At 33.9% G+C, this 15,066-nt stretch overlaps 1 protein-coding gene across 1 annotated transcript in view; it reads left to right on the top strand.

Annotated features, from left to right (window-relative positions):
- Brr2 (U5 small nuclear ribonucleoprotein l(3)72Ab) overlaps positions 1–15,066 on the top strand; it is a 486,889-nt gene that overhangs the window by 141,612 nt on the left and 330,211 nt on the right. Inside the window, exon 14 of the mRNA XM_090392214.1 lies at positions 2,563–2,733. Coding sequence (XP_090248340.1) covers positions 2,563–2,733 — 171 coding nt within the window. The remainder of the gene's footprint in view (positions 1–2,562; positions 2,734–15,066) is intronic.

Raw genomic sequence — 15,066 nt, 5'->3', positions numbered from 1 at the left:
TGAAATTCAACTTCCACCTTAAAATATTCGCAAACATTCATGTCTACAATTGGTTAGAGAGTGGATATCTAACTGCTCAGCCAATCAAGCAAGTATAAGCAAAAGCTGTGTATTGCTCTGTATGATGTTCCATTTAATTATAGCATTCTGAACAGTTATCTCTTGGAACATTATCACATACTTTTGCAGATCGACAAAGCTTAATTACATATCGTTATTATCCCAAGATTTTTCAATTGTTTGTTGTCAATGAAAATCTGACCATACACCTATTTGGCCTGAAATCTGCTATTTCTTTCTCTTCTCCAACTTTTGCTTAGCCTATTATTATATACGCTTGAATAAGTTTTACAGACATTCCCTGTTTAATGTTCCACATTCAACAAGGAAATTCTGTTGAAATACATCATGGAATTTGACTATTTAGCTATGCCTTCTGAAGCATGCAGTGTGTGTGTGTGTGTGTGTGTGTGTGTGTGTGTTGCCACTGTAAAACCATTATACATATTTGGACATCTCTAGATGCATATCTATTCCAGCTGTCTTTCCAGATTTCAGGCTTTTTATAGCTTTTTCTACTTCAATATTGATATGTATCACTGTTTGCATTCCTCTCGAATATTTTCTTCTTCTGTTCTTTCAATGCTTGTTTCATTTAATAGTCTTTTAAAATTGTCTTCTTCTTTCGTGGATTTTAGGCTGAGTGCCCTATTCCAGTCTCATACCATCGCTTTCTTGGTCTTCGAATTCTTCTTTTTTCATTTATTTTATATCTGTATAGTATTTTTTGGCAGTCTGCTGTTGTCCATTCAATTTAAATTTTTTAACCATTTTTGTTTATTTACTTCTATAGTAGTTAATCAGTTTTATATTCAGGGATTATAAAATTTCTTCATTTGTTTTATGGTCCCACTTGGTATATCCAGCTTTTTTTCTGAGAAATTTCATTTCTGCTGTTTGAATCTTTTTTTCATTCTTCTTATTTTACGGTCTATTTTTCACTTACATATGATAAAGTTGTTTAGATAGAATGTTATATAGCCTGATTCTGGTGTGTTTTTGTACCAAGGATGGCTTAAATATATTATTTATTATGCCATTTAATTTACTTTAAGAGAATTGATATTTTAATGTCCATATCTTTTCATCTTTGTATGATAAGTTACATCCCAGGTAATTGAAACTATTTACTAGTTCTAATAAATCATTAGAACTATTAAATGATAAATGCTAGATAGATGATAAAATTGTAAAATCTTTGAAATCCATTATTTTTTCCATTATCCATTATAAGAATATCAAAAGTATTCTTGTATTGTTCTGAAATTTCTTTTAATGATTCTACTGATCTCTGTATATATCTTCTGATGTAGCTAATAGTTTGATCATTTTGAAATAATGTTGTATTTATCTTTATTTGTGGGGTTATGCTTTTTCCAGATTGTAATAATTTTATTCATATATATATATATATATATATATATTAAAAAGCAGTAGGGTACATCCTTGCCATGCTCCTCTTGATATATCTTTCCATTCTGAGATGTGTTCTAATTCGAATCATATGGTATTTCTTGAATAGACTGTAAGGTTTGGTTTTTGGTATATTTAGATTGGTTAATATTTTAAATAACTTTTGTCTATTAAATTTATCATAGGCATGTCATCAAACAGAAAACATTGCGGTTGTACATACAGATTCAGAAAAAGGAGCCAACAACAACATCAAACGACAATTATGATTTTTCTGCAAGCACAGGTTGGCTTACAAAATTTCTCAAAAGATATACACTTCATAATGTAAAAATAAAAGAAGTCACATCTTCAGATGAGCCAGCAGCTAGGGAATTTCTTTCAAAACTGTCCAGAATTATTGAAAATGTAGCTACACTCCTGATCGAGTTTGGAACACACATGAGACCAGTTTTTTTTTTTTTTTTTTTTTTTTTTTTTTTTTTTTGGGGGGGGGGGGGGGGAAATGCCGAGTAGAACTTTTATAGCAAAATCACAAAGAAAAAGTGTTGATGGCTTTAAAGGATCATATGATTTGTAGTAATGCTTCAGGAGATCATATATTCAAACCATTACTCATTAATTGATCCTTAAGACACTTGGCAATGAAAGGTGTGGATTTTAACATGTTTTAACAGTGCACTGGAAGGCAAACAAAAAAGTTACAAAAGAAATTTTGGAATTTTGGGTTACAAAAGAAATTTTTAATGAATGGTTCCATCAATGTTTTAAAGTTAATTTTGTCTCTGTGTGTGTGTGTGTGTGAGTAAGTGGTTAGAAGGAAAAGAGGAGTTTGTTGATGTATTTTTTGAAGACCTGACAGATAATCATCAGAGAAGACTGTTCCAAGAAAATGTATGCAGTATTTGAACAAACTGGAGTCATTCACACAAGTTGGCAACATGGATTATATCTTAATCTTAATCTGTCTGATGAAATATACAATGAATGAAATATAATTATAGAAAATATTATTTCATTTGAAAGCTTTGCTAATTATGTCATCTAGATAGAGATTTAAAATATGTGTTTCTTACCTATTTCTTGTAGCGCCTCTCTTCCTACAACATTGTAGTTTCTGAGTTAACTGGAGATCATCAGTTGACAAGAGAACAGATTAATGCTACACAAGTGATTGTTTGTACACCAGAAAAATGGGATATAATTACACGAAAAGGAGGTGAAAGAACTTATACTCAACTTGTTCGTCTAATGATATTTGTAAGTACTTCTTATGAGATGATATATTTAAAGCATTAGTAACTATTCAAAAAGATGGATTTTTTTTTTTAATTAAATGCTGTTAAATCGATTTATATTTCAGCCATCTTAAAATGCAGTTCATTATATTATAACAATGTCTTTAATATGTTACGAATGAGTGGGTTTCAAATTTGTTTCATTTGTAATTAAATAAGGGTTAGATAATCAAAAAAAAAAAAAAACTGCCATGGAATTCAAGCATGGAGCTTTATTTTTTTAATGTGAGTTTAGTCATCAATTAAGCATGGCATTCTTGCAGAAGGCATTGAATATCATTACCACCTAAACACATACATGGACATCCATACTACAATGAGGTTTGAGCCATTTCCTATTGTAGCTTGGGTGTCTGTGTATGTTGATATGGGCCTCTTTGTCGGAGAGTAGAAATGTCTTCTATTGAACCAACCAATCTAATGAAGCATGGTGTTTTCTGAATACATGCATTTTGTCTCATGCCTAAAAGCTGCATATCTTAAACTGAATTTCTTACATCTAAATGTATATTTTGAATTTAAAAAGCAAAATAAATACTGGGATAAACCACAATCATTTATTCAGATAACTGATTGAGGATCCAGGATATACAGAGGATTTGAAGTAGCAAGTGATCACTACAATTTAATCTAGAGCAGGATAAAAATTTATGAATATCAAATAGGAAAGAAATATATCTGAGAAAGTTTTAAGAAGTATCAAAGTCAAGCAGCTTAGAGAGGTGATGTGTAAATTCAAATATACAAATATTATTGAACAAAAAATTAAAGATTTAGGAGAAAAAATGAAATTGAAAACAAAAATTGAAATTTGGAGAAACAGTGGCAAATCTGAAGAAAAATTGGACTGTTGTGTCCTGTACTCAGCCAGTGAGGCATTGGTGAAGTTGTTTGCACTGACAGAAAAATTCAGATTTAATGGTGACTTAAAAGTATGCAGGCAGTCTTGGAGAAGAAAAATAATATTGTTGCAGGTACCTATGAAGAAGTCAACAAATTCTCTGAGAGAATATATATAAAACAATGTGAAACAGCTGAACTTACTCATATTTGGAGTAGTGTGTGTGTGATATGTTTGTAAAAGTAGCTAAACAACAATCATGGGAAGACTGTGATATTTATCTTCTGTATTTTGACAAAATGGTTTACAAAATGGTTTAGAAGCATTTTGAATAATGCTTAGAAATCAAGAAATAAACCATTGTAAAAGGAACTACCACAGATGATAAAAGTGATATAAAAACTCCAGTTTAAAAACAGAAGCATTCCTCTTGAATATTTTCTACTACTGTTTTCTCATCTTGGTTAGAAGTAGAGAGAAAACAATAGTAGGAGATATTCAGGAGTGATACACCTAGAAATAAGTGTATTCAGTCTAACTAATTCAGGCCAAATAGAGATTGTTAGAATAAGCTTTTCACCAATATTTGAATATGAGAAGCAACAGGAATTTCAAATATGGAAAGACTGCTGAAGTAATGATATCGACTAGAAATGCTCAAATAGGGAGGCATAAAAGTTTTACAGTGACTCCGCTCCAGCATTCAGAAAGCCTGATTTGAACATCAAATTCTGTACGACTGCAGTCGAGTTCTCATAATACACATCTGGGGAAAAAAAAAAAGAATGAAACTGAATCTGAGAATCACAGATATTTCTTTGCTAAACAACAAATATTTCTTTACTAAGTGATTATAGTATGATTTCTGCAAGTTAAAACATGATTTCTCAACTAAGAAAAATTGTGAAAGAGAAACATGGAAAATAAATTAGTTAGGCCAAATAGAGATTGTCAGAATAAGCTTTTCACAAATAGTTGAGAAATCATGAGAATATAATATGAATTTTCAAAATTCCAGTATAATGACCATAAGATAAGAACTAATATAGATTTTAAAAAAAAATTATCATCAAATTCCTGACATGCACCCTCAAGGGATGTACAGGATATGATAGTACCACATGAAAAATTTACATCATTACTAACTTCGTATCTACAATTTTCCTCCAAATCAGTCTATTACTTGTCAAGACTCCAATATTATCATTATCAGATCTTATATTTCTATCGTCTTAGGCACTTTGTACCGTATCAATCCACATACATCTTGGTCTTACTCTGGGTCATTATGCTGCCAACCTGGCAGAGGACACTTGTTTTGCTAATCTTTCCTCGCCATTCTGTTTAAGTGACCATACCACCTGAGATTAGCTCTGCTAACGCACTCCTGGGTGCCGACAATGTCAAGTTCTTTCCTAATATGCTCATTTTTAATACGATATTGCCATTCATGCCATCTGTTCATGCCTATAATCTTTCTGAGGACTCTCATATCTGCGGTCTCTAGTCTTTGGTCAAGTGAATTCTGACCCAGCTCTCAGATCCGTAAATTAAAACTGGGTTGAACACAGTTTTGTATGCTAATTTAGTGTTCCGACTAATTTTTCTCTTATTCCATATGAATTTATTCAATTGACTTCATACCATACCAGGTTTGTTGATTCTGTTGTCTATTTCCATATTTAATTTACCATCGTCACTAAAAATCGTGCCTAAGTAGCTGAAATGTTTTACTTGTTCCACAGGTTCCCCGTTCACAACACAGTTGACATATTCAATGATTCTGCCTATTTTCATTGTCTTTGTTTTTTTATTGCTGACCTTCATACCATATCTATTACAAGAGCTATTCAATTTAGTCAAGGAATCTTGTTGCAAACTTGTAGCGGATTTATTTAGAAGAATAACATCGTCCGCATAAAGCAAAGAGCTGACATTAACATCTCCAATTTTGAGATCATGTTTAATACCACTTTACTTCATAATGTGATCCATATAGATAATGAATAACAGAGGGGATAATGTACATCGTTCAGTTCTAACTGCCGTCTTACAACTCATATAAAGACTAAGTATAGCTTGATATAATGCCCCATTGGCACCATATAAGCGTATTGAATAGCTTCTCTCTTTGGCACCTTGTCATATGCCTTTTCCAGATCGACAAAACTTAAATACAGATCTTCGTTATATTCCCATGCTTTCTCGACTATTTGTCGTAAAGTGAAGCTCTGATCCTGACAGCCTCTGTTTGGCCTGAATCCAGCTTGTTTTTCACCAAGTTTTTCTTCCACAATTCTTCTGAATCGTTTCTCAAGTATACTTGCATAGATCTTGCCAGAAACACTCCGTAGGGCAATATCTCTGTAATTGTCACATTCAGTTTTATTTCCCTTTTTATATATGGGCACTATTAGAGCTCTACTCCAATCATCGGGAATTCGTCCCTCTGTCCAGGCTTTCTGAACTATGCAGTGCAGCCACTGTAAGACTTCGATACCACCATACGTAAGCATTTCTGGTCGAATATCATCTACTCCTGCTGCCTTTCCACATTTCAAGCCTTTGATGACTTTTTCTACTTCAAGTATGGATATGTATTCCTGACTGTATGCCTGTTGAGTGTTATTTGTCACTGTGCCGTCATCACTGCTAGTTTCATTTAGCAATTTTTTGAAGTAATTACACTATACTTCAAGGATATCCTCTTCTCCTGTTTTCCTGTCACCTTTATCATCTCTAACTCCTTTTACAGCCCTCTTTCTTCCATTTCTAAACTTCTTCAACAACCTCTAGAATATCTTACCACCTTCTTGATATTTATTTTCTATGTTCTTGCCAAAGTGCTCCCCTGACTTTTTTTTTTGCTAGTTTTACACAATGTTTCACTTTCTTACATTTGTCTCTGTATTCTCTAAGAGCACAAGCTGACTTATTAGCCAGGAATCTTTTATATGCTTTCTTCTTTTCCTTCACTGCCTCTTTAACTTCCTGCGTCCACCATGGAGTTCTGAATTTTTCTATCCTTGCAGACAACCTCACCACATGCCTCTGTGGCTGGAATCAATCAGGGGTTTTCTTCAATGGCTTGCCATTGAATCTCCAAGGTTTGGTTCCTGTTCTCAAACTCTTTAATTTTTTCTTTAATGATCTTTGTGTATGTTAGTCTACAGTTCACATCTGAGAGCTGCTCAACTTTTATTTGCTTTAAAACTTTCTTAAATGTTATTCTTTTGAATATGAAATTCAATTTTATCCTGCTCAAGACTAAATAGTGATCACTTCCAATTTCAAATCCTCTGTACACTCTGGTGTCCTGCACCAGGGAGAAAATATCACTATCAACAATAACATAGTCGATGAGACTTTTCTTATTCCTAGCCTCTTCTCTCCATATGAATTTGTGCACATTTTTATGTTGGAACATGGTGTTAGTAATAACCAATCAATGTCCTGAGCAGAAATCCAACAGGTATATGCCATTATTATTAGCTTTGCTCTTTTCTCCAAATTTTCCCAAAATATTTTTGTATATCTGACAATCATTTCCTATTCTGCTATTCAGATCCCCAACAAGGACCAACTTTTCCTTTTTGATTGTGTCAGTTGCTTTTTCTAAAACATCAAGAAATTCCTCACTTCTACCTTAGTAGAACCTTCTGTGGGACCATAGGCACAAATAAGTCTCATTGTCCAGTTCCCCATTCTCATATTTGCCCACATCACTCTACTTGAGACTGCCTGCCATTCAAGAATATTAGCCCCGTAATTTATGTTGAATACTATGGCTACTCCTTCTTTTCCTTGATTGTCATTCCTTGTATATAACATTTTGTATTTATTGCTCAGAAAGATCTCGCCAGTTTTTTTCTTTTTTGTTTCAGTCACCCCTATTATGTCGATCTGGTACTTATGTAATTCCTCACCTAGCTCCATTTCTTTGCCATTCATCCTTCTTATGTTGATAGTAACGATTAACGATCTTTTACTCTGGTGATGTTGAGTTGGGTTGGTGTTTTCAGATTTGTTCCAGTAACTGACTTTTCGCTGTTCACCCTGTTTCCCTGGCGAAAACAACGGGGGCATTGTTTAACCTGGCGACGCCCCAGCCGACATGAAATTTTGTCATGTTGTACCATCGTTTTTTATTTTGGTTTAACCCATTAGAATACAATTTGGTCGGCTAAATACCAAATTGCCAGCCCATCTTCGTGCGTTCAGTATCCAGGTAGATACACAACAGGGTGCACCACAAGAAGGTGAGGATTGGACATTAGATCAGAAGCCCTGGTCAGTTCTCCGCATTCCTTTAAAGGCTATGTGCAGGTCTCCTCTCAGTTATACAGTTTTGACCCTTAAGCATAATAGACCCTGATAGATGATGCAGTACAACGAAATATCTAATGATAAACCCATGAAAATAACCATTTAACTACTAAAAACTATATTTATATAAGGTGATGTGCTTTCTATGAACATTAGTGTGCATATGATAATTACATATAATTTGACTTAATATAAAAATTTGGAGAACAACCCCATCTTGTTCTTTAAATTTTCATATTTAATTTGCATTCTTCATTAGAACTTGTGTCTAAATAGCTAAAGTATATGACCTGTTCTATATGTTTGCTACTGATCATGCAGTTGATTTTTTTTTTTTTCCTATTTTGCTGTCTGATTTCCATACTTTTAATCTTTTTATTACTGATTTTCTTGCTGAATTCATTTCAGCAATTTTTTTTTAACTTGGTTAAAGCATCTTTAAGACACTTGTAGGTACATAGACTATTTATTTCAGATGACATCTACATAGCAGATGATGCTTAAATCGTTCAAATTCTCTTCTTAACTGAAATTAATATCCTTGTGAATATCAGATTTAAAACCACTTTCCTTACTAAATCTAGTGCATATAAATTATAAATGACTGGGATAACTGCACGTCCTTATCCCCCAGTATAATATCACACCATCCATATATATAAATTCTTAAATTGTAGTTGAATTACCACATTTTTCAGTTACATGTTGTTCCATGCTGGCCACTGAACTAGAAACTTGCAGAAATCAGTGGTCTCTATATAGGCATGCGACAGCCAACGCTGATCCTCTTCAATTCCCTTTGCATAATTTGGGAAGATGTTGGTCGGGAAAAGCCTTTATTAAATGCTTCATTAAAACAACATTGCTTGTCTAAGATGCATAACTGTGATCCCAAAACAGACTGTCTTACGACCACAGTTATGCCTCTTAGACAAGCAATATAATTTATATTTCCACCCATTAAACACCTGGTGTATCTCACCCTTTGAGAAACCATTCAGCTCTGCTGTTTTTCAAAATACCACCCAGTGGCTCTAGACAGATGGGTACCCACAATAAGCCCTTTATTGTATTCTGAAAGATCCTTTGTTTTTCCCATTGTGATCAACGCCATCGATGATTAATGGCCAGCTGCGTTCTTAAATAGTTATCTAGAACACGTGGTGATGCATATGACCAATCTTTTTGCATATATGCTGCATAAGTGACATTTATGTACATCTGAATAATGGTTTCTAATTCAGTGGCTGATTATTTATATAAGGTTCGATTTATAATGGTTTCTAATTCAGTGGCTCGTTATTTATATTAGGTTTGATTTACACCATGCAGTTTTGAAATCATGGTAGTGAGAGGACCTCTAAACTTGAAGTTTTTTTAATGTAGTTATAATGTGGTTACCATCCACGAAAGGTTAATACTAAACCTATAGTCCATTTGTATCGTGGGTGGGGGGAAAAGGTTTTTTCCCCCATTTTTATCAATTATATATAGATATTTATTTATTTGTATGCAGATTGACTCGGTTTATGAATATTGACTCAGTACTGATAATATTAAAATTTCAATCTTCAGGAAACCAACACATACAGATAGATATTTTCACTCATCCTCTCACCACTTCCCTCCACAGAAATATGGCGTTATATCTACTCTTGCACATCGGGCCAGATCCTTATTATCAGATGAAGAAGAGTTTCAAAATTAACTTAATTTCCTCAAAAAGACCTTTGTCAATAATGATTTCGCACCAAAAAGTATTGATAAATTTCTTTTTCACCGTCATCAACAAACTAATGAAGATTCTACTATCCCCAGAGCTTACATCTCCTTGCCTTACATTAGTTCTTTCTCCCCCAAACTGGCTAGAATTTTAAAAAAGTTCGACATCAAAACGTGCTTCTCTGCTCTACCTAAACTCCGATCTATCCTTAGTCAACCAAAAGAAAAACATCACCATCTTCAGTTCCCAGGAGTATACAGAATTATTTGTAGTTGTGGTAAACCTTACTACAGACAAACTGAAAAATCAGTCTTTCTCCATCTTGAAGAGCACAAAAGAGAAAGCTCTTATAATAGAATCCGAGCCAGAGCTCTCGCCAGCCACGTCTTGTTCTCTGTAAACTCTGATGAAGGCCGCCAACACCAAATAGACTGGAATCAAACTTCTAATATTCACAAATGTTACGATGAATTTGAAAGACATATCCTAGAGTCAAAAGAAATCACCCTTGATTCTGCCCATATGAATAATAATCTTAGCTACAATTTGCAAATTTGAACTTAACTGTAGTTTTTTTTTTTTTTTTTTTTGATAGCTCTGTTGTTGTGGTGTATAATGTTTCTGTTGGTCTTTTTTGTATATATCTTTGTACTTGGATACCTGATGAAGTTGGCTTACCAACGAAGCTAGTTGTGTCCGTATTAAACTTTTATTCTTAATTATCTTGGGGATTTAGTCATTAAAATTATTGAACATACATATATATATATATACACACACACATCAGTGGCATTGCATGCCCATTTCTGTTGGGTGTGCTGTCGTGTGGATTATGCAACCCGTGCTACTAATTTCACATCAATTTGACCATATACATGGGATTGCAAAAAAATTTTCCGGGGGGGGCAAAGCTTGGAGACAAATAATTACACCAATAAACGTCTTTTAGCATTTTTTGATGTAATTATTTGTCAATGTAAACTATAAATACATAATTTTCATTTTACATCGATTTTAATGATCTTTAATTCTTGGTAAAAAAGTATTCAGAATTAATACAGTTTTTTTGCACAATTTCATATATAAAAAAAGTTGTGGAATTTTTTATTCGATCCTGGAGAGAAGTGCCCCGTTTCACCCCCACCCACCCACTGCAGACACCCATGACCATGTGATTGCATTTTTATCATTGTATGAAAGTTTTGAGAGTGCATAGTGCATCAGCACTCATCTTAATTGGTCCAATGCAATTAATTGCATAATAACTTTGAATAAAGTTACTGGAATAAAACTACTGGAACAAATCTGAAAACAAACCCCAACTCAACATCACCAGAGTTAAAGATCGGTACTATCAACGTAAGAAGCCTGAATGGCAAAGAAATGGAGCTAGCTGAGGAATTAGATAAGTACCTACCAGATCGACATAATAGGGGTGACTGAAACAAAAAAGACCAAAACTGGTGAGATCTTTCTGAGCAATAAATACAAAATGTTATATTCAGGCAATGACAATCAAGGAAAAGGAGTAGCCATAGTATTCAACACAAAATACGAGGCTAATCTTCTTGAATGGCAGTCAGTCTCAAGTAGAGTAATGTGGGCAAATATGAGAATGGGGAACTGGACAATGAGACTTATTTGTGCCTATGGTCCCACAGAAGGTTCTACTAAGGTAGAAGTGGAGGAATTTTTTGAGGCTTTAGAAAAAGCAACTGACACAATGAAAAAGGAAAAGTTGGTCCTTGTTGGGGATCTAAATAGCAGAGTAGAGTTTTCCCAAAATATTACAAAAATATTTTGGGAAAATTTGGAGAAAAGAGCAAAGCTAATAATAATGGCAAATATCGGATTTCTGCTCAGGACATGGACTGGTTATTACTAACACCATGTTCCAACATAAAAATGTGCACAAATTCACATGGAGAGAAGAGGCTAGGAATAAGAAAAGTCTCATTGACTATGTTATTGTTGATAGTGATGTTTTCTCCCTGGTGCAGGACACCAGAGTGTACAGAGGATTTGAAATTGGAAGTGATCACTATTTAGTCTTGAGCAGGATAAAATTGAATTTCATATTGAAAAGAATAACATGTAAGAAAGTTTTAAAGCGAATAAAAGTTGAGCAGCTCTCAGATGTGAACTGTAGACTAAAATACAGAAAGATTATTGAAAAGAAAATGAAAGAGTTTGAGAACAGGAATCAAACCTTGGAGATTCAGTGGCAAACTCTGAAGAAAACATTGATTGATTCTGCCAGAGAGGCATGTGGTGAGGTTGTGTGCAAGGATAAAAAAATCAGAACTCCCTGGTGGACACAGGAAGTTAAAGAGGCAGTGAAGGAAAAGAAGAAAGCATATCAAAAGTTCCTGGCAAATAAGTCAGCTTTTACTCTTACAGAATACAGAGACAAATGTAAGAAAGCTAAACAGTGTGTAAAACTAGCTAAACAAAAGTCATGGGAGGACTTTGGCAAAGAAGATAGAAAATAAATATCAAGAAGGTGTCAAAATATTCTGGAGGTTGTTGAAGAAGCTTAGGAATGGAGGAATGAGTGCTGTAAAAGGAATTAGAGATGATAAAGGTGACTTGAAAACAGGAGACAAAGATATCCTTGAAGTATGGAGTAATTACTTTGAAAAACTGCTAAATGAAACAAACAGTGATGACAGCACAGTGATAAAAAACACTGACCAGGCATGCAGTCAGGAATACATATCCATACTTGAAGTAGAAAAAGCCATCAAAGGCTTGAAATGTGGAAAGGCAGCAGGAGGATGATATTCGACCAGAAATGCTGAAGTATGGTGGTATAAGAGTCTTACAGTGGCTGCACTGCATAGTTCAGAAAGCCTGGACAGAGGGACGAATTCCCGATGATTGGAGTAGAGCTCTCATAGTACCCATATATAAAAAGGGAAATAAAACAATGTGAGAATTACAGAGGTATTTCCCTACTGAGTGTTCCTGGCAAGATCTAAGCAAGTATACTTGAGAAACGGTTGAGAAGAATTGTGGAAGAAAAGCTTGGTAAAGAACAAGCTGGATTCAGGCCAAACAGAGGCTGTCAGGATCAGATCTTCACTTTACGACAAATAGTCGAGAAAGCATGGGAATATAACAAAGATCTGTGTTTAAGTTTTGTCGATTTGGAAAAGGCATATGACAAGGTGCCAAGAGAGAAGCTATTCAATACGCTGCAGTTATATGGTGTCAATGGGGCATTATATCAAGCAATACTTAGTGTTTATTTGAGTTGTAAGTCAGCTATTAGAATTGAAGGAAGTACAGGAAGATGGTTTAATGTTAAATCTGGTGTGAGACAAGGATGTACATTATCCCCTCTGTTATTATCTATATGGATCACATTATGAAGGAATGTGGTATTAAACGTGATATCAAAATTGGAGATGTTAATGTCAGCTCTTTGCTTTATGCGGATGATGTTATACTTCTAAATAAATCTACTACAAGTCTGCAAGATTCTCTGACTAAATTGAATGGCTGTTGTAATAGATATGGTATGAAGGTCAGCAATAAAAAGACAAAGACAATGAAAATAGGCAGATTCATTGAAAATGTCAACTCTGTTGTGAATGGAGAACCTATGGAACAAGTAAAACATTTCAGCTACTTAGGCACGATTTTTAGTCAAGATGGTAAATTAAATATAGAAATAGACAACAGAATCAGCAAAGCTGGTATGGTGGGAAGTCAATTGAATAAATTCATATGGAATAAGAGAGAAATTAGTCGGAACACTAAATTAGCTGTATTCAAACCAGTTTTAACTTATGGATCTGAGAGCTGGGTCAGAAGTAAAACACTTGACCAAAGACTAGAGACCACAGATATGAGAGTCCTGAGAAAGATTAGAGGCATGAACAGATGGCATCAATGGCAATATCATATTAAAAATGAAGATATTAGGAAAGAACTTGACATTGTCAGCATCCAGGAATGCATTAGCAGAGCTAATCTCAGGTGGTATGGTCACTTAAATATAATGGGAGAGGAAAGATTAGCAAAACAAGTGTTCTCTGCCAGGAAAACGACCCAGAGGAAGACCAAGATATAGGTGGATTGGTACAAAGTGCCTTAGACGATAGAAATATAAGATCTGATAATGTTGGAGTCTTGACAAGTAACAGACTGATTTGGAGGAAAATTGTAGATAGGAAGTTAGTAATGATGTAATTTTTTCATGTAGTACTGTCATATCCTGTACACCCCTTGAGGGTACATGGCAGGAATTTGATGATGATGATAACTTTGAATACTTCTGCGTAGAGTGGGGGAACAATCTGTTTGTTTTAGGATTTATTAGAAAAGTACAGTGAAGGTGAATGCTATATTTGGTTGGTATATCTGAAATACTCAAAGATGAAAATATGTGAACCATCATTTATAGGACATGTAAGAATAGGAAAGAATATGTGTGAGTAGAAACACTTTCATTAATGGTAAACAAATTATTAATAATTATCATTTGTGATATGTGTCCTATAAGTTGCTGGGTAGAGCGAGTAGCACGATCCTATAAAGTCTAAGCATGAATAAGTGAATTTTTGATGGCATAATTAAAAAAAAAAAACTTACGAAGAGAGAGAGAGTATTGCAGGAATAAATATGGTTTGATGAAGCAGCAAATCATCTTGTAAAATTTGTTGCATATGTTATGTGTATTTCTCTGGTTTGTGTATATTTCACTCCATTTTCCAAGAATTTTATTTTGTTTACTGAGACTCAGTATACATAACATCCTATCATTATCGGAATTATTTACACTTTCGGGAAATCCTAAATTCAATTAGTTTTTATTTTTTTCCTAGTATCAGTGGTTCTTCTGTCTTATCAATCTCACATATGCTGGTGTTATAAACAGATTTGATCTCTGTTACCAATTGTTATACAGAGGGGGATTATTTATTTATTAATTTATTATCAATCCTCATTTGTTATGAGATTTTCTCTATAATGATTATTTCTATTTCCGAGTGTTTTTATTTATATGCACAAAAGATTCAATTCCGATTGGTGCAATGACTTTTAATGTTTCTTTCAGAATCCAAAAAATCAATGACTCAAGATCAAATACAAAATATACACTTCAAATAAAATTACACAACTAACTACAAAATTAACTGGATCCAAGGCCTTTTAAAATAAACTTATACTTTAGAGATCACTCATTCTATTACTGGTTTGTTTAACATATACTTAATCACGTCTACTAGACTAAACACCTTGTTCACACAATAACAAAATGTTCATAGTCTATTTCTTTGTTAAGGCCTTTTTTCGAAGATATAAGATTCTCTTCTTTTTCCATAAAATCCTTTCTCATCACCCTTATATAGCACACATTATTCCTCCTGACTCTGAAGTAAGATATTCTGAATTCA

This window comes from Typopeltis vanoorti, chromosome 5 (assembly GCF_054136105.1).
Source record: "Typopeltis vanoorti isolate ZY-2024b chromosome 5, IOZ_Tvanoo_1.0, whole genome shotgun sequence".
Classification (NCBI taxonomy): Eukaryota; Metazoa; Arthropoda; class Arachnida; order Uropygi; family Thelyphonidae; genus Typopeltis; species Typopeltis vanoorti.
Note: the sequence above shows the minus strand (reverse complement) of the source record. Positions and strands in the feature narration are given on the sequence as shown.